This window comes from Fusarium fujikuroi, chromosome FFUJ_chr07, assembly GCF_900079805.1.
Source record: "Fusarium fujikuroi IMI 58289 draft genome, chromosome FFUJ_chr07".
Classification (NCBI taxonomy): Eukaryota; Fungi; Ascomycota; class Sordariomycetes; order Hypocreales; family Nectriaceae; genus Fusarium; species Fusarium fujikuroi.
Genome location: NC_036628.1, coordinates 931,052 through 956,263, shown reverse-complemented (window position 1 = coordinate 956,263; position 25,212 = coordinate 931,052). Strand labels below are relative to the sequence as shown.

General features: G+C 49.5%; 5 protein-coding genes; 3 read left to right on the top strand and 2 right to left on the bottom strand.

The window, feature by feature from the left end:
• Positions 1-1,831: 1,831 nt before the first annotated feature.
• Positions 1,832-2,878, top strand: FFUJ_08793 (related to 1-phosphatidylinositol phosphodiesterase precursor; the record flags this gene model as incomplete). Its single annotated transcript, XM_023580466.1, has 1 exon — positions 1,832-2,878. One exon carries the CDS (start codon positions 1,832-1,834, stop codon positions 2,876-2,878), a length of 1,047 nt encoding a protein of 348 aa, XP_023433238.1.
• Positions 2,879-4,536: 1,658 nt separating this feature from the next.
• On the bottom strand, positions 4,537-11,908 carry FFUJ_08794 (related to regulatory protein RLR1; the record flags this gene model as incomplete). XM_023580465.1 has 3 exons in its annotated part: positions 4,537-7,036; positions 7,084-7,163; positions 7,211-11,908. The coding sequence occupies 3 exons, from the start codon at positions 11,906-11,908 to the stop codon at positions 4,537-4,539; spliced, it is 7,278 nt and encodes a 2,425-aa protein (XP_023433237.1).
• A 1,157-nt stretch (positions 11,909-13,065) lies between these two features.
• FFUJ_08795 (probable homoserine O-acetyltransferase) lies at positions 13,066-14,747 on the top strand (the record flags this gene model as incomplete). XM_023580464.1 has 3 exons in its annotated part: positions 13,066-13,126; positions 13,252-13,642; positions 13,718-14,747. The coding sequence occupies 3 exons, from the start codon at positions 13,066-13,068 to the stop codon at positions 14,745-14,747; spliced, it is 1,482 nt and encodes a 493-aa protein (XP_023433236.1).
• A 4,956-nt stretch (positions 14,748-19,703) lies between these two features.
• On the top strand, positions 19,704-22,170 carry FFUJ_08796 (probable high-affinity phosphate permease, phosphate-repressible; the record flags this gene model as incomplete). XM_023580463.1 has 6 exons in its annotated part: positions 19,704-19,884; positions 19,943-20,174; positions 20,237-20,369; positions 20,420-20,469; positions 20,579-21,071; positions 21,121-22,170. The coding sequence occupies 6 exons, from the start codon at positions 19,704-19,706 to the stop codon at positions 22,168-22,170; spliced, it is 2,139 nt and encodes a 712-aa protein (XP_023433235.1).
• Positions 22,171-22,692: 522 nt separating this feature from the next.
• On the bottom strand, positions 22,693-25,064 carry FFUJ_08797 (related to Mx protein; the record flags this gene model as incomplete). XM_023580461.1 has 4 exons in its annotated part: positions 22,693-23,403; positions 23,461-24,597; positions 24,652-24,897; positions 24,951-25,064. 4 exons carry the CDS (start codon positions 25,062-25,064, stop codon positions 22,693-22,695), a joined length of 2,208 nt encoding a protein of 735 aa, XP_023433234.1.
• Positions 25,065-25,212: the final 148 nt, after the last annotated feature.

The window sequence follows — 25,212 nt, the reverse complement described above, 5'->3', positions numbered from 1 at the left end:
CCTCCATCAAGCGCAACACGAACTCCAACTGCCGCCAAGTGCAGTGACTGCTATCCCATCTCTGTAGACGAGTACACCCTCTTTGACGCGCTTGTGTCCAATTGTCCAATGGCGTAGCTAGCTCTTCCGATTTCTTACATGCTGTATCGTATTTCTCGAGAACCCCTTTGCTTGTCACAACTGACCTGAATGAACACGGGCGTGGCAAAGATGCTTCGTAATGTCTCAATCTGCGACGCTATTCCCAACCAAATTCTCGGCTGAGAGTCACGCAAGCGATGATATGCGTGGGGGCATTGTCACGATTCTCTAGACTCTTGTGGTGCAGTTTGTGTTGTGTTATGTCTTGTGAATGTGTATCGGCATCATCGAGCCGTAAACCGAGGCTGTCACCATAAATATCTTGGCCGCCACATCCGCCATGTTCTTCTGTATCACGTTGTCTTGAGTAGTTGAGGCTCCGTAGTCCAAGGTAACTTTACTAAACTCTGACATATTCGCACATGCCAATGGCTTGGTCCTTCTGTCAATGCAGTGACTTCTCGGCTCTATGCTGTGCCACGAAGCACCACTGTCTGTCTGTATGTCTTCTAATTAGCCGACGAACCTTGATGTACTGTACAACCCCCTCTGCATGTACTATTTTCCCCTCTATGATGCTGGAGTGAGAATATATGATTCCTTCATGTTGAGGGACAAGGCTGTCACAGGCAAATCACAAGCTCAAACACTGTCGCTATTGCGTGTTTGGCTGCGCCGCTTCGCCAGGAGAATGCCACTTCAGGGTCCGCAATCTGCAAGCCGTCCGCCACCAGCTGCAGTCGGTTGATGTTAGTTAAGTGGTGAGGGTGTAGAGGCTCAATTTTTGGGGTTTTTCCGCTCAAAGGTTCCGGGGCATTTTGCAAACTGCAGTATCGTGGAGCTTTGTCTGGTGCGATATTCAAGTGTATGTTGCTTTTGTGTCTCTACTCCTAGTTTTTCTACTGTGCAGTACACGTAACCATTCTCTGGTCCATGACCCTTTAGATATCATTGATTCGTACATCTCAGGGCTAAAGTTACGGCATGTGGGAGAAACACCTCAGCTTTCCACGACGACGATGGAGCAGTTGTAAACATATAAGCTCGGTTGAGTAGTTTAACTTACTTGTTGGGTCTTCATCTGTCTCTGACATGCCGTGTTCATCGTCTTTTAAGCGTCATGGCCTTCCCACTATGGCTTTGAGTTTTTCGCGCATGCAGAGCTAATCGACGTGAAACACTCGGTCGAGATCTTGGTCGAGGTAATGGAGCAGAGCCGCAAAACAAACCTTTTATGGACGAACCCAATCAACGGTTTTGACTACATAGGTCCGACTTGCGACGAAATCTCTGTTTTGATTAATTGATGAGATGTGGCTCGTGCAAACGATGAAATTATGAGTGCAATCTTTAGGTGAGAGGCTGATCTAGGGTAGGCACACCTCACAATGCTTTGCCATGCCTTGTCTGGGGTAAGAGTGCTTCAGAGCTGACCACTCACGGTCTTCAGCTGTGGCAGGTGGCACCGCAGGATGGCCCAAGCTCCCTGCCTAGCACTATGTCATCGCCTAAGTCGGATGCGTCTCTGATCTTGAGATACGCATCATCAGCCTTGCCAAGTACAATATCAACATTCACAACAAACATCGAATATATGCACACTGAGCCTTATAACCCTCTTTCAATACCCGCGACTGAATAACTGAGCCTGGAGCTCTCTATAATATCTTCGATTTACCTGCCGATGTGACTAGTTGACCGAAAGGTCCCTTCCGGCCCCTCCGGCTTCGACCGTACTCAGCCTGTCGATATGGTCGCGATATCAGGCTTTCGGAGTCTCTCGACTCCTGTGAATCGAACTCGACGACTTCCTATGATACTTGGAGGTGGTGCATTCTTCATCATGTGCATCATATACCTCCTTCTCTCCATCGCACCTTGCATGGTGTATGGGAATTGCTATCGTGGTTATTCGAGTGCTTACAGCTTCGATGCTGACTTGGCCCACAACCCGACCTGGATGGCCGACATTCCTGACGATGTATTCCTCTCGAGCCTCAGTATACCGGGCACACACGACACAATGACCTATGAGATAGGATCAGAAACTCTGCAGTGTCAGAATTGGAACCTGACTACCCAGCTGGAAGCAGGCATTCGTTACTTCGACATCCGCGCTCGTGTGCGGGATGACGAGTTGCATATTTACCATGCTAATGGGTACACTGGCTTCAGCTTCGAGGATGTGGTTGGCTATATGAACGACTTCCTGGACAGGAACCCTTCCGAGGCGATCATCATGCGCCTCAAGCAGGAAGGCAACGGTATTGGAGACAACAACACTCTGTCATTCGAAGCCGCCTTCAACAAATATCCACTTGGGGATCGACTGTACAACTACAGCGCTTCTGAACCCTTGCCAACTCTTGGTAGTCTTCGCTCCAAGATCTTTGTTCTTCAAAACTTCCCAGCTTGGCGAGGAGGACCGTATGGTCTGAAGTGGGAAGGTCATCAAATGATCTTAGAAGATATATGGATCATCCCTGATATCTACCACTTGTCGGAGAAGTGGACTGCGATCCGTGATGCCCTCGAACTCGCTGCAACAGCAGCTCTCGACAACAAGGTCCTCTATTTGGCACACATTTCAGCTTCTGTTGGTGTCTTGCCCATCGAGGCTGCGGCTGGGCCCATGAACCGAACTGTCACGGGTATGAATGACATGACTGGCCAGTGGATTAAGGATTTTGAAGATAACGAAGACACTACCCGAACTGGAATCGTCATCATTGATTTCCCCGGCAAGAAGTTTATTGATGCCATTCTTCGATGGAACAAGTCATATACAAAGAAGTAGGTATAAGCCCAGGCCGATCATTGGCTGTGCTCAAGCCCACGCCTGGCAATACTAAGGGCCTCTTGTCTTGATACACCGGACACCCCAAAGCCCGGTCGTCGGTTATTGTCAGGCTTTCTCATCTGAGACTTTGACGTCTCACCTCTCACTCATGGAATCGATACCCCACAGCATTGTGTACTCTAGCTAGCTCTCTAAATTACAATCGTCAGCGTGGCTGAACAAATAGTATCACCAACAGCAAATAATTTTTTTATCAGAATGCATATTCAAATGAGGATTATCCAATTTTACCCTCCCGTTGATCAGTTCCTCATCATGCCCCTGCATATGACGTGGATACTGTGGCGTCCGGATGCGTTTCACCAGGCCATGTTCATTGAGTCAAAGAGAAAAGATCTTCAGGGACAGAAACACCAGAAATCAAGGCAGAGACTGTACAACGAAACAAAAGTACAGTACACAAAGCACACGCTTTCGGTCTGTGTCCACCCTGTCTCGATTTCTGTCTGTCGATCAATCAATCGCTGACTGTTCCGAACCCGGTGCGCGTTTCTGACACACCTTGAGATGTGAATGTATTGTTCTGTGCGTGGTTGGCTATGACGTTGAGACTGAGATCAACACAATGTGATTGTGAAGTTGGGACGTTGATGGAGTAACATGGTCAAGGTGAAATTACTCTGATGGTTATAGTTGAGTGAATGATATGATCTGATATGCATGTGAAATCACACAGGTTGGTTACCCGGTATTGAAGGATTAAGTAAACGAAGCGAAAACTATGGGCTATTGCTCTGTCTTCTAAAGCCAGATCGAGAAGCTGAAGTTGTCAGACAATACGGATGATTGTAGGACAAGCAAGTAACTGAATTACAGTCATAGAATGTACGTGTTGCTGTAGTTTGACGTGTCAGACGAGAATATAACTCTACATTCGAATGTCATCACGCAAAGTACACGGCAGTGAGTAAGAAGAGCGAGTAAAACAGAATATCTTCTAGCCTGATACTATTCGATAGGCTTAACTGCCTGAACCGTTTTACCCCCCCAATGCAAGAATCCTACAATGCTTTACAAGGCTTCGTTCTAGAAACCCGACCCCCAAAGTCTTGTTACTCTAATTTGTATCACAGAAACAGGCAAGCAAATTCGCCGCCCAAAGGGTATATGCACTTCCTGAACGCCTTGCAGCTAAAACACCTGAAGCTCCCCAAAGCCAATTCTAATAAACAAAAGAGTCTGATGTAGCTCTTTTGTTTCGAAGCAGTTGCTGAAACCGACTGATTCAACATGATATGTTGTTGAGACCAAGTGAAGTCTCCAAGGAGCATGTGTGCATGTGTGTAAAAGCAGTAATAATTGTAGTAGTAGTAAAAGGAGATGTGTACTGATTGATAACGCAAAGGTCGAAAAGGAGCATAATGTGACAAAAGTCCTGATAAACGCCCTGGAAATGCGACTCGTCTGTTGTCCATCCGTTCGTTCCTGATCAGACTGCATGGTCGTGTCCGAAGTCCTCTTCTCGGGTCGTATCGTTATTGTATATCCATGACCAAACTCGTATCCCCTCTTCCCTTTTCTTTTCTCTTTTCTCTCTTTTCGTTCTCTCGTACTCAAAACATGCCAACTTCCTTGCTTCATTCAATTTATGTCTTTCATCGTCGGGGCCTCTTCTCACGTTCACTCGATAAATTTCCGACTCCTTCTTCGCTTCTTCTCTTGCGTCCACGATCCTCTCGCCCATCGCGGCGATCCTCCGGTCGTAATCCCCCATCACGCTGTCCTCCACGACCGCCTCCTCTACCGCTGCCTGCCCAATCTTCACCACTTCGGCCACTTTGACCATCACCTCTGTGTCGCCCTTCACGACCTTGAACAAGGTCTCTACCCCCTGTTGGAGGAGGGCCCATAGGCTCTCGTGGAACACCGCTTTGATCTCTGTTAGATCTTCTAGATTCCCTCTCTTCTCTGCCACCTTCGCCAGCTCCTGATCGACGGTCCCGATATTCGCGATGCTCTTTGCCCTCACGTTCTCGGCCTGGACTACGATCACGCTCTCGTTCACGACTTCCTCGACGTGAAGTGCGGTTGGATCTACTCTCGCGATCGCCACGGCGACTTCGGTCATGCTCGCTACGACCTGAGCTCTCCTCTCCATTGGCAGGCGCCCGGCTTGACGATTCGTTCCTGATAGGATCTTGGCGTTCTTGAGCTGGTGTAGCAGTGGGAGAACCTCCAGTCAAGACTTGAGCATCGGAATTGCCAAGGGTTTGGCGCGAATGACGTCCTCTTCCGCTGTTGCTTCGGCTGACATCCGGCATGTTGGCCTGCGCTTGTTGCAGGGTGCTGTTAATGCCTTGGAGCTGCCTCCGCCCACCACCATTGCGAACACGCTCGTTCGAGGAGGCTGGACCGGTAGGTACGTTAGGCTCACCAGCTGGTGATCCTGCGTAGCTGCCAGGTGTTTGTCGTTGTCCCGGGCCAGGACCTCGGTCGGGGGTGCCAGCTCCAGGCATTGACTGACGATTGTGACCGTGATTATGGCCATGAGGATGAGATGGTGGCGGCCCAGGAGGAGGCGGAGGGACTGCACCAACTTGAGCACCGATTTGTGCTAGACGCTCTGGATGGACCCCTGAAGGTGTAGCATTAGTGGATGCAGGAGAAGGCAGACCCTGGCTGGGGCCGGCGTTTCTCATCCGATTTTGAGGGCCGCTGGGCGTGCCTGAAGGCGTGACAGGGCCGTTGTTCTGCTCGAACCCACGTCTTCCTCTGCCTGACGCCGCCGGGCCAGTTGGTGGAGGTCGATCTGGGGTAGGAGGCCGTTCGCCTTCCGCACCAGCAAACCTGCCATCAAGTCGACCTGGCAGCCCTTGAGGTACACCATGACCTCTATTTGAACCTCGTCCACGGGCTCTTGGTCCGCTTGGTCCATAAGGCACTTCAGTAACATTCTGTATCGAGCTGAGACGTCCATAAGAATCATCTTGATGAGGTGGCTTGTGCTCAGGCTCAGGAACCCGAGAAGGAGTTCCATGAAAACTAGAAGTATCGCGACCTTTAGGTCCAGAACTTCGCTCAGCCTCACGGTCCATTGGTCTATCGCCGCGGTATGGCGATCGCTCCCGGGGATCTCTTCCAGAAGAAGGCCGGTGTTCCACAGGATAATTGCGATCATGTCGGTCTTCACGTCCACCTTCAGGCTGACTACTCTCATGCCCATAGCGACCTCCTCGTCGAGGAGATTGAACGCGAGCGTTGTGATCTCGTGGCTCATTCCGAGGGGCGCGTGAAGGTGTGTTGTCTCTGTTACCCATCAGGGCAGCCCTCTCTGGATTGATCGTATCCATTGTCTCCACGGGAGCGTTCTTACGACCTCTACTAGACCGGTCAGAGTCCGGTGCACGAGCCCGTTCATTGTCTTGAGCAAACAGGGCAGCTCGTTCGGGGTTGATATGTGGTTCAGGTGCCTCGACAGCTGCAGCGGGAACTGTAGGGGCTGGGGTAGGCGTTTCGTTCAAGCGACCATGGTCGTGACCTCTACTGCTCTTAGAATCCCTAGTTCGGTCTCGGTCATGTTCGCTACGACGACTTGATCCATCAGTTCGAGATGATTCCCGGCCGTGATCTTGTGTTCGTCGCTCAGAGAAGTCGCGTGAACGATCAGGACGAGCAGGATCAAAATTTCGAGAATCGCGCTGATCCCGGGACTCACGAGGTTCTCTAGGCTCACGCTGATCTCGAGTATCGCGAGGTTCCCTGGGCTCACGAGAATCCCTAGACCGTGCATCTCTGGGCTCTTTACCATCACGACGCTCATGCCCGCGGGATTGGTTAAATCTCTCGGGAGTGTAGTGCGCGGGAATAGGCACATCAGGCCGACTGGGTAGGGTATGAGGTGGTCGCTCCGGAAGCGTGTTAGGCCGAGAGTCGTGCTTCGCGCCAGCACCGGTTCCAGAATTGTTATTCGAGGCGCGGGGACCAGATGGTGTATGGTCGCGTTTCGAGTCCCGAGACGATCCTGGCTTGGCTGGCAGCAAGTCCTTCGCCGGGCCTGTGGGCTTCGTTGGATCTGTCGCGGAATTCTTGAGGTCTTTGCCATCCTTGACCTCTCCGTCTTCCTCCTCAGCAGTCGTTTGTTTCCCTCTTGATTGCCTAGTTCTGTTAGACTTGATATATCTTTGCCCGAGATATCGACTTACTTGTTGGGACCGGGCTTGAATTCCGGCGCAGTTGCACGCAGATTGTTCGTCTTGTCTGCTTCGTTTTGTGCAGCGCCAGCCTATTAAGGGTCAGTAATGTCCGTATATCTAACATCGTAGCACTTACACCACCCGGGCGGAAAGCCTGAACCATAACCCATTTGGATTTCCTCCTCTGAAGTTCTGACATGGCACCCTGAGCAGCGACTGACAGATCGACACGTCCGCCAACCTCGCTATCAGGAGAAGGTTTGGCAGCACTCTCTTGCTTGGTAATAGTTTGGAGGAGGCTTGAAAACTTCGTAGCCATAAAGTCGATAGCTGGGAAGAAGTCGAGGACCGCCTTCAGAACTGTGATGGCATTTCGAATATGCATCCATTCCGTACCCTCCAAACAAGAACGCAGAGCGCTATTGAGGTTCTTGTGCCAGCGGAAGAGCAAGTCACGGAATTGCTCGTGTTCAACAAAGGTCAGTGGCTTGTCATTGTCGTCAAAAGTCAGAGCGAACCCAAGGCGGGGCTGATCGGGGGTTCCCTTGGCCTCCTTTTCATACACACCCAATCTTGGTTGGTCTCTTGACTTGTCCTTCTCATTGGGAACTGTCGCGTTCTTGTGCCAACGCGATAGATCCTCGAGAATAAGCTTCAAGAAGCGACCAAGATACTCGGCCTCCATGACTGTAGATGTAAAAATAAGGGCCCTCAGGCGATTGGCGTTGAAAAGTCTGTCGTAGAGTGACATCACTTGGAAGCCGGGGGCATTACCTTCGTGCAGTGCCTTGATAAACTTGTATGTATACTCAGCATCAGCCTTTGAGAGAAGCATGCGAGGGATGAAGCACTGCTCGAGTAGAATATCGGATATGGTATCTGGCTTGGCTCGAGGTTCTGGGAAAGACGATTGGAACTGCTTGTTCAGGTAAATTTTCCATTTCGCCTGGCGCATCAGATGTTCACTGTTTTCTTCTGAAAGCCCGATCTGGAGCTGCATAAGCTCCTTTCGTTTTTCCACTTTGCGCTCTTGTCCACGCCTTGACATGTCGCTTCGATCTCGTGAGATAGCGACCTCTTCAGCTCTGAGGCGATCTTTCTCCTGTCTGTAGATTTTGTCTGGACAATAGAGGTCACCTAGCTGAAGAGCCCAAAAGTTCGCATAGAGCTCTGGGGTAATCTTCTGCCAGATCTCAGGACGGACAGTGTTTTGGATGGCATCCACAATCGGTTGTAATGTTGTCTTGACAAGAGAGGAATCTTCCGACTTCTGTGATTGTTGTGAATTAGTTGATGTGTTTGGTGCTGATGAGTTTTGAGCACCAGCCTGTTCTTCAGCCTGTACTGCTTCTTGGCTGGGTGTTTCGTTGCCGCCGGATGCAGCAGGCGTATCAGACATTGAAACATCGCCTTCTTTGTCTGTAGATTGTGTGACTTGAGCCTTTTCCTTTGCCTCGTCGACCTTCTTTGGCTTCCACGGATGCATGCGATGGGAAAGGCTGGCCCTGCCAATCAGAAAAGCCAGACTAGGGTCCAGGCCGTACGAATGGATGAGTTCAGGAATCGAGGGAACAAGGTCGTCGAAAGTGGGAGGGTCCATGTTGCTCCAGAGCAAGTCGAGGTATTGAACCAAAATGCGATGCGAATCGTCAATCATCGAGGATAGATATTTGATGTGAGCTTCATCTTCCGGCACCTGAAAGGGAGCTGCTTGTCGGTACTGTGCCAGGTTAATGAGTAACTGCGCGGCAAGCTTGGACTCCGTCAAGGCTTGAATGAGACGCTTTGAACTCTTGATGTTCTCAAATCGCTTATCCTGGCCGCGAATTAGAGTATGGCGTCGCAGGTATTCACCTCCAGCCATGGATAAAATTTGAAGGTCAGTGAAATCAACCGAGTCAACAATACCACCCATCGAGGTGATGAGCTCCTTTAGAATGATAAGGTCGGTGGAGTTGCCCTGAATGAGCTGATGATTGACGTATTGCAAGACTGGTGTAGCGTTAAGAACTGTGTATCGTCGGAAGACTCTGCCAGAAAATCTTGACAAGGCCTGTAGCCATTTGCTGGTAGTGAGAGCGTGTTCAGCTTGGGTACGACTCCTTGATTTGCCAAGAGAGCTCATCAAGGACCATACAAGCACATCATAGGAGAGGTCTGTGAAGTACTTGGCGCACTCCACAAAAGCGTCGATCAGGTTTGGATAGGACTCTAATTGCTCGAAAGCAACCCTGAAGACGATACCAGGAGATGAGTAACTGGTTTTGGCGAGTTGCTTAGCCATTTCACTCAAGTTCGTGAGAGAAACTCGCTTCATAGTGCCCCTGGTTTCCGACGTGGCCTTTGCAAAAGCTGCCTTCATAGCGGGCAACCGAGAAATCTGTCCCTCGAACCATTCAGCGTACATGGAGTAGCGAGTAGTCATGGGATAATGCCTTAGGAGCTCCCAAATGGCGTTGACAGCTGAAGCGTTGGCCTTGGTATGACTCAAAGCTGGCATCAGCAGTCGTCGAAGTAGATCGTGCCATCGGGTAAGATTGTGCTCTGATTTGTCCTCAGCGAGGCTCTTCGCTCCAATTCTAGCCAACTTGGTCAACAGAGCCTCGTCTTTGCCAATATTGACACCAGAAATGTTGAGAAGTGTCCCGCAGAGAGTGAAGATGTCATCCACGGACTGACAAACAGGGATATTGTCAGCCCATTCGTCCCAGTAGTATCGATAATTTTGCGATTCGTTGGTGTCGACTTTATCGGGGAATGGCCACCTGAGAGACTTGCGGGTTGTTAATCTGCTCAATCGAACACTGCCCTTGGGAAGTCCAGACTGGTCGAAATCCGGAACAAATTTGGTTGGACATCCAGTCTCGCCGACCACGACAGGTCGGCTGTCGCGGAAGACCTTGTCAACGCAATGATGAAGGATGCGATGAATCCTTTCGAGGACCTCAGGGAAGACCTCTGGGATCCATGGGAAGCGACCAAGAATGAATAGCGATTCGGGGATAGCTCCGATGGTCAATAATTGGGTGAGCAATGCTACCTTTTGTTCCAACGGTTCTGGCAGTTTTGGCTTGTTGTCTGTAGCTTCTATGGTAGCCTCCTTCGTCTCTGCTTCAACCTTCTTGGGAAGTTCTCGTCTAGGCAGATTCGAGCTATTGGGATTATCATCGTCGCCTTGGGGTAGGACACCAGCCATGAGAAGGGCATTCATCGGACCACCACGAGAAGATCGTTCTTCCTCCTCGATCCTCTTCATCTCCTTTTCTTTGACTGTTTCCATGTCTTCATCAGCTGGCGAAAGATGCGGGTATAGGTCGGTCAAGGAAATAAACCCTATCTTGACAAGAAGAGAAGCTAAGTATAAAAGATTGGCGGGGAGTACGTCTGTCTGGTCGCGAGCATCGGAGTTGTAGAAACGCAACTTGAAGCCGAGTAGTTGTGCGGCCGTTCTGTTGCCAGGGGGTGGGAGGGTTTTGGTTTCCTGCACCCACTGCCTTTCAATATCCGCGGCAGCATCATCGCCCTCGGCACCGTTGGTGATTGTAAGTTGTTGCGAGTTGGAATCGGCGACTTGTCGACCTCCAAGCTCAAAGAATGCCTCCATGTGAACTTCACGAGCTCGATCCCAGAAAGCAACATCTCGAACTCGCTTCTTCTCCTCCAAGAGCTTCTCATCGTCTTCCGTCGTTGTCCACTGTGAGTAGTCCGGGGTTGCCCACAAGGGTAGACCGCCGACATAGACTGCGGCACTGAATTTTAGATGAGATCGAGGCCACCAGGAGCTAACTCGTAAAAATTTGACGAAGAATTTGAACTGCTTAATGAGAACAGCAGCTGCAACGTCGAGGGTTACGTCCAATACCCTGCCGACGTCAAGATCGAATGTACCAATAAGAGCCTTGATTCGCTCGAAGGTCTGTTCTGCCATTTCGGGAGGAGGGGGAGTCACACTGCTAGTTGTGAAAAGTTCCGTAATGAGCTTTGAATATCCTTCCGTCTCCTCACGAAGCAGGTTATAGTTGGCTTGTCGGTATAGAAGGTTTGTTGCCTGTTTGATACCTAGTTTGACAAAGTTATCTCTGATAAGCCCTATCCGCTGCAGGACTTCAGCTTCGAGCACCTGTCGCATTAGGTTGGACGACACGCCAGATGTCAGGACGAATTCGCGAAGAGTCGGCCTGTAAATGGCGGGCTCGTTATCCATGACTATGGACAACGAGTCAAGAAATAGGGTGTGGGGAGCGAACGCGTATGAATCCTTAATAATCTCCGTCGTTTCGTCACCAAGAATTTCCTTGACGCAGGCACCTGCATCGGCTGGTGGTAATCGAGCTTCGACAACTGCGTGCACGAACTCTTGGAATAAGCTTGACAGCTCCGTGATGTCAACATCTTCCCGTGACTGCTTTCCATGTTGGATGATTGCATTCCGACCACTCTCAGCCCAAGCGCTAATCTTCTCGTCCGTAAGATTATTATAGCGATAGTTAGAACGGACCGGAGAGGGCGGTCGCAACAACGGAGGCGGTGCATAAGCAGGTCTCTTTATCACTGGCGCAGAAGGAGGAGGAGGGGGTGCCGGTGGCTGTGTTGTATGAGAAGAGCTGGGTCGTCGTTGCGTTGATGAAGGGTTTTGTTGATGAATTGGGGGTCCTCGGTTTTGACCTTGAGATGAATCGCGTCGACCGGGACCTCTAGGCCCTCTGCCGCGACCACGAGCCATATTATCGTCGCGGTCGTGTTGTCCAAGTGCGGTATCACCGGGTCGATGAGGAGAAGACCGGCCGCCTTCAACGGAATGGCGATCACTTCTCTTTCGTTTACCCGGAGGCATAACTCGCGATAATGAAGTCGTGACCGAAAGCGATGATTATCTCATTAGATGATCGTGACGATGCTGCGATGCCGGATATTATGGATGTCAAGGTCTGGAAGAGAAAATATGAGTTTGGAGTTTCGAAAATAGCGGAGGGAGCAGCATTTGTTGCTATCAAGGCTGCGGCGCGGATGAAGAAAGACTGACTTTTGACGACAAGGAGTTCGGGTGGGGAAGGTAATAGTCGCGACAAAGCTGACAAGGGAAAGACTGAAAGAAAGGAAGTTGGTAGTAGTACAAGAGTGCGCAATTATCTTCTGACCTGACAGAAAGAAGCAAGATACGTGTGCGATTGGTTGTTTTGGTTGGGTGAGCCCAGTCGCGATGGGTTTGAGAAGAAAGGAATAAAGCAAAGAAGCTCCAACAAAGCAAACGCACGGATGGAATTACATGTCACGACGTATTGGCAGCCTTATCCTTACTGGGGAAACGAGGCTGCCAACCACTGGAGGCCAGCCGGCCAGTGGCAGGTACAGCGCCCGCACGGACCACCTTCAGCGAACTCGATAGTATGTACCGCTCTCTTGGGATTCTATTCATCTCATCGGTTTCAGGATTGAATGGTGGAGGTACTTTGGCTCTAAGCTTGATACTTTTGAGTGACAGCCGGGCTGGGTTGGCAATAGACATGACGAGCCTGAACATTTAGATTGAGCTATACAACAGAAACTTATCCTATTGTACCTGATTTGAATCCGGACACTATCAATTTGATATTGCGGAACCGTTCCCCAGACTCACGTCGGCACGTGATCGCCACATCCTCCGTTGCCGGCCAATTCGTGCATCAAAGGAAGCATCTCAATTGGCTGAGTCATGGCATTCATGGAGACCAGCCAGAATTACGCCATAGCAAGGCCCAGGGTTTTCCACCTAAACACTCATAGAATCATTTCTTTTAGGGACAATTGAGTTTTGAAACACTATTGACTAACATATCTATACCCTAAAAGTTCCAATTTTTATCGGGTTGAGTCACTCTGAGATTGAGCGACCTCAATATCAAACTTTAAGACCCTGGAGCGACCCCGGTCCGATCTTTCTGTATAACCTCTCACAATTACGGATACATCAGTGCAGATATCGTGGAGAGACTTCGATAACCTCATACGATCATGCCAGCTGCGACTATGGCTGAAAACACTACTACAAATGGCGATTCTCGTCAACATTATGGTCAGTATTTACCTTTGTCATTGCATGCTTCCTTCAGCATCTCTCTTCTCCTCCCTCTTCCCTCATCCTTTTCATGCCATTCTCCCCTCAGCATTATAGAAGACCAGTGACTGAATACCTGTAAGAAAGAACGCAATCACAGCCTGAGAACCCGTTCTCTGCCCTCATTCCTGAGCAGCAGATAGCGATTGTTCCAGAATTCACTCTTGAGTCCGGAGTCACACTCTATAACCTACCGGTCGCTTATACAACTCGCGGCAAACTCAATGAAGAGGGCAACAATGCCATGGTAATCTGCCATGCTCTCACTGGAAGTGCCGATGTGAGCGACTGGTGGGGTCCTCTACTTGGAGGACCTGGCCGAGCTTTCGACACTTCAAGATTCTTCATTGTTTGTATGAACAGTCTTGGCAGCCCTTATGGCACTGCAAGCCCAGTAACTGCCAAGGACAATGATCCAAGCAAGGGTCGATATGGACCTGAATTCCCCCTTACCACAATTCGAGATGATGTCAAGTAAGTTCAGACTCCTAATCTCGACAACTGCGTTCATGTTTGCTTGAACAAGAAATAGTGGCTAACCACCGACAGCCTTCACAAGCTCATCCTTGATGACCTAGGCGTGAAGCAACTTGCTGCTGTTGTTGGAGGTTCTCTGGGTGGTATGTTTGTGCTTGAGTGGGCATACTTTGGCAAGGACTATATCCGATGTATCGTCCCTATCGCGACCTCAAGCAGACACAGCGCTTGGGGTATCAGCTGGGGTGAGGCTCAACGACAGAGCATCTACGCCGACCCCAAGTACGACGATGGATACTACGCCTTCGATGATCCCCCCTCCACTGGCCTGGGTGCGGCTCGTATGTCTGCTCTGCTCACATATCGAAGTCGCAACTCCTTCGAGTCGAGATTCGGACGCAACATTCCCGACCCATCCAAGGTCCAAACCATTGGAGGTCGACCCCGACCCTCGACTCCTTCTGAGGCACACTTCCATATTCACAACGACGGCCATATTGTAAAGCGTACATCCATATCTCGCCAGAACAGCACAACTGATGCAGCATCAACTGCTGAGTCACCTGCTGTTCCCGACAACGTAGCGGATCCTCAATTCCATGGACCTAACAATGGTAGCCTGACTGGAGGAGAGATGCCTCAGTCACACTATTTCTCTGCCCAGTCATATCTACGATACCAGGGACGTAAGTTCGTTACGCGATTCGACAGCAACTGCTACATTGCCATGACTCGTAAGTTGGACACGCATGACGTGTCACGCAACCGAGCAGACACCATCGCAGATGCACTAGCTATGATCCAACAACCCACACTTGTTTTGGGCATTGAGAGCGATGGCCTCTTTACTTTTGCTGAGCAGGAGGAGATTGCACAACACGTACCTAATGCACGTCTCGAGCGAATCGAGAGTCCTGAGGGCCACGATGCATTTTTGTTGCAGTTTGAGCAGGTCAACAACTACGTCCTCTCATTTTTCAAGGAGGTTTTGCCTGATATCATGTCCAAGGATGGCGGAGCACCTGAGGAGGCTAGTGTTGGACAAATCACCAAGTCGAGCACATTTGGAGAAGCTGAAGTTGAGGATATTACTGCTTGGTAGATTGCTTGGAGTAATGTTAGGACGGCGCCTGGTGTCGTGCCGCAGAAAAGACTAGACAAGAATGAAAACCATGATGACGAGTCCGTTTATGCACAATTGGGTTGTTGATGCGTTGTCTTCTAACTGATTAATTGTTTGATCGAATCTTATGTCAGATAAGGCTCTTGTGACGATTTCTAGGCACGAATAGCCTGCAACATCGCCGATTACTACGGTGTATTAGGCAGGCAGCGCAAGTCTAGCAGAAGTTCACATTGGAGCCTGATTTCAAACTGTCGAGCTTCAGGAGCCTTGAGAAGAAAAACAATCAAGACTTTCAATTGCATTTGGTAGTCGGAGATAACTAATCGGAAGTCTCCCAAGCTCAACTTGAGTATATGCTAAGCTCGTCTAACATTATTGTTACTGTGGGATCGAGATTGGTGCTCTCAATATCCCCTGGACGTGAGGGAGAAGCACTGACTCATACCAGCTCCAGCATAATGAACATCGTAAGATGTTGCAAACCTACCCCATTGCAGTTAATCCACAAAATCCAAGTTCTAGAAGCCATCCACGATCGCATTCTATCAGTTCACGTTCAAGTTAAGGCAATGCTAGGTTTCGGCACTGAAGATGAGCTCTGTATCGGTACTCAGAGATGTGGGTATATCCATCAGAGCATTCTAGAACACGCACACATGTTGTTCTAGGGTGACAATGGAACCAAGCGATGCGATCAATGACAAGTGCCGAGTTGATCATCACGATGTTACCCGTCCACTTATTAACCGCATCCACTGCCCAGCGATACAGGAATACGCGAGTCCACGGATGTGTGCGAGACATTGAGGGAGAGACGACGACTGTCTCAGGACCCTACGGGAAAGAATCTAGAAGGGCCTGAGAAGTGCCGAAGCTTTGAAGCTTGAAATGTTTACACAATAGTCAATGTCTGTTAACTGGACTCGTGCTACCTGTTCGTGGTGCTATTTGGTAGCTAGCCATGCTAACCAACCTTCTTTCCCCCGAATGCCACCATGTTTTTCACGATGGTATTCGCAATTATCGATATTTGATCTTGTCACATTCACGACGTGAAGCCACCGAGTACATGGCGCTCTATGTTCCACGATAAACGATCGTGGTGGCGGCCAAGCTAAAACATGAGGCCGTCCCGAGTGACATGCCTGGAATGCAGATGGATGAAAACAGGACACAGTTGAGCAGATAAACCAATAGCATAGGAAACTCGCGTATTGACGTTCGATGCATTTCTGCCCGAGAGTTGTGTCACTGGCTATTGAAGGTTCATGATTACTGGATTCGAAGGTCAAGGCCGTTGATGGATCTATTTCTGACGGGTGCCGCAATTAACTCTGTGTTACATTTCGACAAACACGGCTTGAAGATTTAGATGTTACTCCGGGCTTACGGGAGCCTTGTTTGCCTTGGGAGACGGCGTAGGGTGTTGTTGTGAACCCTTATGAACTAGATGTTGGTTGAGACGACGACACGACACATTGGCACACCACTGGAGTCACTGCACACGAGAACATGGTGCAATGGCTTTCAACCCTTCACATGAGGTCCAGACGCTGGCCAGACATCTATCCTGTCAGGCAATTCTGAGAGATTGGAATGTGAATCATGTTGAAGAAGCATCTTCGGCACATGTCCTAGCTCCATATCACATGTAGCAACTACAAGAGAACGTAGTAGAACCGCCAATGTCTTATGATGATGCACTCTGTCTCTGCTCTTCCAATTGCATACCGAGACATGCGCTTAGGCTACTTAAGCCTGCACCGCAGATATTTCTCGACGTGGAACACTCTGATAGCCCATCGGCCCACTGACAGAGGAATTAATCAGCGCTACGGTATCGTCTACAAAATCCTATGAGGTAAAGGATTCGTAAACCTTTTAAAGTGAGGCACTGCACAATGTAAAAGTCGTGACAAGGCAGTGAAGGGCTTTGTAAAAGTAAACACACGTGGAGCACCGATTGGTTGAGTTAGATAGAGGAACCAAACCTTGGCCCCTGTCAAATTCTAAGCGAAACAAGAGCTGAGAAGTTAAAAAGGCAAACGAGGCGAGAATCTGGACGTGGTGACACGAGGTGAGAATCCATAAGCGTCGGGCGTTGAACCTTTGTTGGTCCGATTCGGTCGGAATTCATTCTCGACCGAGATGAAATTGAAAGTGATGGGGGCTTGCTTGTGCCTCGAGTCAAGAAACCGTGTATAGTCAACAGAAAAATCTGTAGCAAATTGCCTAGAGGTATTCTTTAGGTAACGGTTTCAAGCGGCAAGCGTCGCAGGTTGATAGGATTAGCAAAGCAAATCCAGGCACAGAGCAACAAGACCCGTAATGCGTTACTCGTTTCGTTAATATCAGGCGAGAGCCATTGTTCTTTCTGAGATCCATGCATACCGTGGCAAACTTGAGAATGCGGCTAGAAGCATTTTCGAAGCTGATATGGTGGAGTTTCTTCTGAGAAACTGACAAAAGTAAACGTGCAAAAAGATGGGGCCCTTGTCTTGTTTTCTCTTGGAGAATTAGAAAGAGGAAACCCGGTGTCGTTTCACATGGGGTTGAGTAATGGATAAGTCAGAGTCAGAGTCACGTTTATCGTGTTACACTGCTATCCGTGTTTCTTCATGCGACGACAGCCGTGCACGACCCAGTTGGGAGTGATCTTGCCGTAGGCTCTTTTAGGATTGTGTAGGGGAATAAACCCACTGTATTTGCCTGGGCGGGTTGCACAATGTGTAGCGTTTACGTACAAGCAAGCAGTGAACACGCCCGTTTCGGTGCTTTTTCCTGTCATCAATGTTGTTGACGGACTGCACGTGTTGATAGGCCTCGACACGAGATGAGGGGAAATTCGATAAGACGTTTGTGTGAGTGTGATGCAGATAACATTGCCGATCTTTTTCAATCCATCGTCATCGATGTGATGATACCTTCGGATGTAGGATACGAATTCAGGTCATTCATCACACGGCGTCGATCAAAGGGCGTGAATAGAAGTGAAAGAAGCGCCGGTCAAATCACGAAAGTTGCCGTTCGGCGAGATCTGCGACCAAGTGACCGTGGTGAGATTGAGTGGTGAGCCCAATGCGGAATGATGTGGATGATGGATCCCATGGAACGACTCTATTGTTTCTGGAAGCCTTCCTATGCAAGGAGAGGCAAGAAAACTTGGGACATTTTCTCTAAGCAACAGAAAAGTTGAGGTAAAGGCTAGTATGCTTTGGGGAGCCTTTAGGCTAGTTTATTTTGGCACCCTAGCTTAATGTCGGAAACTTTCTTACTCCCTGAGGAAAACACATGGATCGATGCCTTAGGCACAAGGTTTGTCAGTGATTTGTTCTGGAAAAACAGGGGCCAAGGGGGTCTTCCTTGTCTGACAAGTCAAGTCTGACGGAGTGCATCACATCTAATTTCTGTGACACAGCGTCAAATTTGGGAGTTGAAAAAGCTCAAGCGAACCGGGTTCAAGATGTCCCTGCGTAAGAATAGCCACGAAATAGCCTCAATTGACATGCAAGCCTCTTATTGAATAGACTCTGTTAATGACATCCCAAATCTCATCACACCCAAAAACTCACTACACACAAAAACGACCCTGTTCCTTCAAGTGGGGGGCAGCCATCTCAGTGTAAGACGCGGGCGTTACATAGGTTCGAATGCTCTCCACCAGGGCGAGTTTGGCCACTGACCTCCGATCCTTTCCAATTGGCTCTGCTGATCTAGTGGATTGCATGGGGTGCGCAAGGGTGCATCTGCTTGAAAAGGGAGTCTCTTTGAGTCTGGAGTGACGGGGTTCTAGCTGAGTATGAAACCCTGGGCTGAGATTCACCTGAGCAAGATTGCACTATCGATTTCTCTAGAGCTGGACCTTTTTTCCTGTACGGACTCATATACTATGCTCGAAGGAGGAGGTGGTTAACAGAATGACCTGCTTCGAACAAGGCGGGCCTTGTGGGCTCTCTAAAAGCATGGGCAACTTGGTGTTCCATTCATCTCAGTGGTCTGCATCCAATGCTCAACTCTGACTGGTTCGGGGAGACTTGAGTGGGTGTGCAGTGGACTTTCCATCTTGCTTCTTCCTCGGCTTCCACAGTGGGCAGTGGCTTGGCCGGATATTCCATTATGGAAGGCGTGCGCAGATGCGTCTCCACCATTGCACCTGCCTCAAAATCACCACCCATCCATCCATCACCCAGGGCATCCCCCATCCACTACAAGGAAGGTACTGTACCTTGACAAGCACGGTCTCGCACGCTATATCCGGCCGTAGTTACCTATTACCTATCAATCCCAACTGTCTGGAATCCTCCCACTTCCCCATTTCATCTATCGTTGTTGTTGTTGGAGAGATCGTAATATTTTGTTCATTCTATTACCTCTTCTTCTCTGTACATTGCTAGGGCCTTGCCTTATCTTTACCTGTATCACCGACTGTCGCATCCCCTCGACACCTACGAACCCGCATACTCCGACGGTCAACTACGCCGAAATCCCGATCCATGGTATTCGATGTCGAACTTGAACTGTAGAACAACTCTCTCTTGCCCTCGATAAATCATCGTCGATTCATTTGGGGGTATTGGATTAGAAGGAAGTTAGATATTGGTCTTCTTGTTGGAACATCATCTTGAGCGGCCATCATCTTCGAAGTGAGGTGAACAACTCGACAGTCACAAACCGTAATTTGGGGAAACGACGGTATTGCTGGATCGACCAGACTGGGCTGGAAATAATTCAAAGAGTTGGATCAATTGCTGCGAAATCCACAAAAATTCAGAGTCTTGATTCTATGCATTCCTGATCTCTTAACGGAGCAGCACCCGAAGAGGTGGAGATCGGTATCGCGAAACTCATCCCGAAGCATCCCCATACAGAACAACCCATGTCGTCGATTACGGATATCATCGCTCCCGATATTTACTCGCCTTAAACTTCAAAATGCCAGACTACGACGAAGACATGCTGCCTCCCCCAGCATCAGGCTCTCAGCAGGATCGCACTTGGGGTGGTAATAACGCTTTTCACAACTTCTTCAACGACTTCTCTCACATCCCCGACCCAAATCTCCGCCGCCGTCTTGCTTTATCTGAGATTGATAAAGTCCCTTTTGGCGCCTACCGTATGTGATTTATTTTATTCTCGCCGGTTATTATTGAAGCCAATGCTGACCAAATTAGATGTCCGCGCTGTATTAGTAGCAGGTGTTGGTTTCTTCCTTGACTCTTACGATATTTTTGCCATCAACCTCATCACAATACTCCTTGGAGTTGTCTTTTGGGGCGATCCTAACCCTCAAAATGGCTTCAGTGGCAATGATGGATATCTCCCTGACCCGGTTAACCAGGCATTCAAGGCCTCTACGAGTGCCGGCATCGTGGTGGGAATGATCGTCTTTGGATGGCTAGCCGAGTTAGTACCACCAGCCTATATCGATCATTTCATGGACAAGATTGTGCTGACAACTCAAATAGTGGCTTTGGTCGACGCCGCATGTATGGTGTCGAATTGGGTATTATTATCCTGGCAACGCTTTGCTGCGCTCTCATCTCGTCTAGCCCTGCAATGGGATCGACAGGTCTCCTAATCTTTTGGCGTATCATCATGGTAAGTCTGCAAAAACTTTACGTTTCGCAGCATTTCCTGACTATATCCAGGGCATTGGAATTGGCGGCGACTACCCGCTCTCAAGTGTCATTACATCTGAGTAAGTATCCTCGCTGTCATGTTGCCATTCAGACTTTGTGGCTGGGGTTTAGTTCATACCAAGCCCCTAACACGCCCTGATCAACTCAAACTGACTGAGATCCCGCTAGGTTCGCTCCGACAAGGTGGCGCGGCGCTATGGTTGCTGCTGTCTTCTCTATGCAGGGACTTGGACAGCTAGCAGCTGCTATTGTTGCTCTAATCACTACTGTTGCTTTCAAGGACGCTTTTATCGGTGCTGCTGATGAAAGTCAATGCGGTTTCGAGTGTCGACTGGCCGCTGACCGAGCATGGCGAATTATTGTTGGAGTGGGCGCCATTCCTGCCTGTGCCGCCCTCTATTACCGCATCACTATCCCGGAGACCCCTCGATATACCTTTGATGTGGAACACGACGTCGAGAAAGCCGATGCCGACATCAAAGCATACGTTGCCAGCAAGTCCAAGGGTTCCTTTGACGTTGTTCATCAAGTCAGGAGTAAGCGTATCGCTGGACGTAGTCTTGACGTCCCTCGTGCGTCCTGGTCTGATCTTATTTCCTTCTTCCGCCAATGGGCCAATTTCAAGATGCTATTAGGAACAACCTTGTCCTGGTTCTTTTTGGTAAGTGCTGTTATTTGACGTTGCTTGGCTCCCGCTAACTTTTCTGAAGGACCTCGCTTTCTATGGTCTTGGCCTTAATAACACCTTTGTCCTTCAAGCAGTGGGCTATGGTGCTGGTAACTCCCTTTTCGAAAAGCTTCACAACCAAGCTGTTGGAATGATCATTTTGACATGCGCTGGATCACTCCCTGGCTACTGGACTGCCATTCTCAGCGTCGACACCTTTGGTCGCAAGCCGCTGCAGGTTTTCGGATTTCTTCTACTCACTATTATCTTCTGTATCCTTGGGTTTGCTTACAAGAGCCTCTCACAGGGAGGGTTGCTTGCGCTCTACATTGTGGGCCAGTTTCTCTTCAATGCTGGCCCTAACACGACCACCTTCATCGTTCCTGGCGAATGTTTCCCTACCCGATATCGATCGACCGGTCATGGCATCTCGGCCGCCATGGGCAAAATAGGGGCAATCATTGCGCAGGGCATCAGCATCCCTATGGTGCGACATGGATCACCCGAGGGCTGTAAGGGCACCGATTGCTCACCTAACATGGACCGACTGCTTCAACTCTTTGCCCTTTTCATGTTGTTTGGTACTCTGGTTTCCTTATTGATCCCCGAGACCAAGGGCATGACCTTGGAGGAGCTTTCTGGAGAACCCCGCACAAGCTACAATTCTGGATGCAATGGTAGTATCAGTCTTGGGTCGCCAAAGCTCAGGGCTTGGAACCCCTTTGTCGGTGGTCAACCCGCAGGATTCTCGTATCCTAGATCCAGAATGAGTCACTTCCGAAAGAATGACCGCGTTGGCATCATGACATCGCCAGAGCTCATGGCTGAGACGTCTCGGCTTCGGAAACCTCGGATCTGGAGAAGACACCGCAAGGCCAAGTCGAGCAGCGGTACAGATATCGCTTTGAGCACTCGAAGCTCTGGTACAGGAGAGGATGAAATCTTCCCAGCAGGCCCCCCTGCATCTTCATCTACTCCTCCACAGCCACCGCCGACTTGGGGAGCTGGCTGGGGACGGATAGATAGAGGAGGACCCCCTCCGCTGCTGAACTCAGTCCAACTGCAGGATGTTGGCAGTCTCTTGACGAAATGATCTGGATTGACAAAATCGGTGTTGTTCGCATGATTCGCATATCTCTGGCGTTGGTGGAATAATGAAATTTAGACTATGATACCTTGGATGTTTGTTTTTGCATAGTTGTCGAGTTGAACATCGACATCTGGAGGCTTGGGAGCAGAAGTGCTTCGCAACTTGTACGAATGAATAACGAATACAAAGAATCCCCAATTTATGAGTTGCAGACTTTGGCAATCCAACTGAGTGCATATGATGAATGTGAAACTTCTAGAGCGTATGATAGCGTGCTGTTCAATTACCAACCAAACTACGAGAATTCCAATGAAAACGGCAACTGGCACTTCATGCTAGCAAGGCTGATGCTCGAATTCGCAGTCTATTATTACAACTTCTTACAAGAGGCTGCAACTATCAAACCATCTATGAGAACCTCAATACTATCCCAATTCTCTCAAAGTCTAACATCGCGGTCTATGCCCCTGTAGCCCTTCTCAAACATAATCAAAGACCAATGATTTTGTCTCGTCTACCAAAAGATCATCCACGGAGAACCTTGAGCGCTTCCTTCAGGTTTACCACATCACGAGTCAGCTTCTCACGGCGATCACGGCTGAGCATGTCTTCGCCGGCAATAGCTTCGAGTTGCTCAGGTGTCATGTGAAACACAACTTGGTCAGACAGAACAGTGAGAGGGCCGTCGGTATCGTCGAGGAGAAAGAAATCGATGACTTGTCGGCAGACAACGTCGACAAATCGACTGCGGGCGATGTCGTAGTAGGTCAAAAGAACATCGTGAATGTCCTGGCAGATGGTGGCTAGGTTTGTAGGCTTGGGTCTACCCTCGACGGCGTCACGAACGTACTTGGCAACCTCGATATCTGTTTCGTAAGATTGTTGCAAGGCAGTTTTTGTAGTCTTCTCAACCAGCTCGCCCAAATCTTCTCCCTTGGATCTGTTCTCAGCTAGATTGTTGCCAAAAGAGGGGTTGTAGGTGATACTGCGACCTTCGAACTCGACCTTCAAGAGGAATTCGGTGTGGTTGACGGCACGCTTGTACCGGGTCTGCAGGTCATCGACGAGGAAATTCCAGAGCTCATCACGAATAGCCGGGTCGGGACAGCAGTTGTCAAGGACGTTGCTGATGAAGTGGTGCACAATGAGAATGGCATTGGCAATGTGGGCTCGGGCCATGCCAGACCACTTCTTGGATTGCTCCTTGAAGTTCTTGGGTAGCATCTCACCACCGAACTAAGAGATACGTCAGGACATCCATCCAAGCAAGCGCCAGGAAAAGACAATACTTACAGTGCCGAGTTCATAAGCACGGGAAGAAAGCCACTCCCTCTCGATATACTGCATGATATCCTCTTCGTTCGGCTCCGGCCACTCGAACGCATCATGAAGAACCCCATCCTCCAGCTCTTGCTCTCCCAACTTGGGGATGTCAAAAGAGATCCCGCGGCGGTACAGACCACAACGTTCGTCGGTAGACGAGGCCTTTGCTTCTTCTGAGGCCTCATCTTCCTCGCTAGGGGCTGGGGCCACCTCTTTGTCGCCAGGACGGTGGAACTTTCGTGTCTCGCCCCAGTCATAGACGGACTTTGCGAACTCCTCATTGATTTCGCGAATTCGGGTGATGAGCTTTAGATCTGTGCCAGCGTCGAAGAGATTCTCGCGGCTGTACTGTCCATCAAGACCACAGTGCTTGATACGAGTGAACTGAGCAGCAATCTGTCCAATATAGATACGTTGCTGTTCAGTAGTGCTGCGTGACTGACCCATATCTTTGAGAAGTGTTTCCGTTTCTTTGAGAATAGTCGCAAGGTCTCCACGAACCTTGGGGAACTCGCTTTTGGTTCGGTCCATGAGAAGCTGTTGGACACGGACCTTGAGAGCCGGGATACCGAGTCGGTCAGGGGATAGCTTAGTCCAGGGGGCTTTAGAGAAGAACTCCTTTTCAGCGCGAGTTCGCTCCTCAGCACTGGAAGAACTATCATCTGCACTCCGGTTCTTCACAACGCAGTATCCAAGCTGAAGATCACGTCGCTTTCCACGAACAAGGTCAACAACAACAGCCTTTGTAGCTTCCTCGACAGCCAAGTCAGGCTTGGTGAGGACACCGAGAGTTCGCTTACCCTCAGGGTCAACTTCCTTTGCGAGGGTGAGAATCTTCTGGTTCGCAATGTCGCCGTTACAAGGGACGACAGCGAGGATGATGGTGCGTGACTCTTGGATGTACTTTTGCACCATGTTCTTCACGAGCTGAATGTCTTCCTTTGCGGTAACGCCAGGAGTGACGTACTCAAACATTCCGGGAACATCGATGACAGTCAAGTGATCCTCGTTTGGGCCGCTGATCTCGACGCGCAGAACATCGCGACTGAAAGCAGAGCCAGTAGAGCCATCATCAGACTCCGACTTGATGCCCATCACCTTAGCAGCCTATCAAGACTATGTTAGAGGAGGCGATATGAGTCCAGGGACTATAATACTGACATCTTGGAAGATCTGAGCAAACTCATCGGCATCGAGGTTAGTCGCAGTACGATGAAAGGACTTTGCTTGTTCCTCATCTGCATCAACGGCATGAATAGAGACAACAATGCTTTCTGTTTCCTCACGACGACAGATAATCTCTGTGGCATGGCGAGTGCAGAGAGTCACTGAGCGAGGAAAATGAAAACCAGTAAGAGACTCGAGGACACTGGACTTTCCAGCGCTCTGGTCACCAACAACAACCATCTATATAAACGTTAGCCGAGAGAGTCTGGTGTAAGGTGACATGCAAGACATACCTGAGGGAGAGGCACCATATTGGAGATGCCTAGCTCTCGCAGCTTGTCCATCTTGTCCAAGAGGGCTCGATTACCGAGCCCTTGCTCGGACTTGACTTTCTTTGCGGTAGTCATCTTGACAAGACGAAGTTCTTTGCCGGAGGCTATACTGTGTGTCGCTTAACCTGTTGAGGTTGCGTGGGATGAGGAGAGCTATATCGATCACCGTGTAGATTTAGCGATGAAGAAAAAGAAAAAAAGAAAATGAAACAGGGGAGGGACA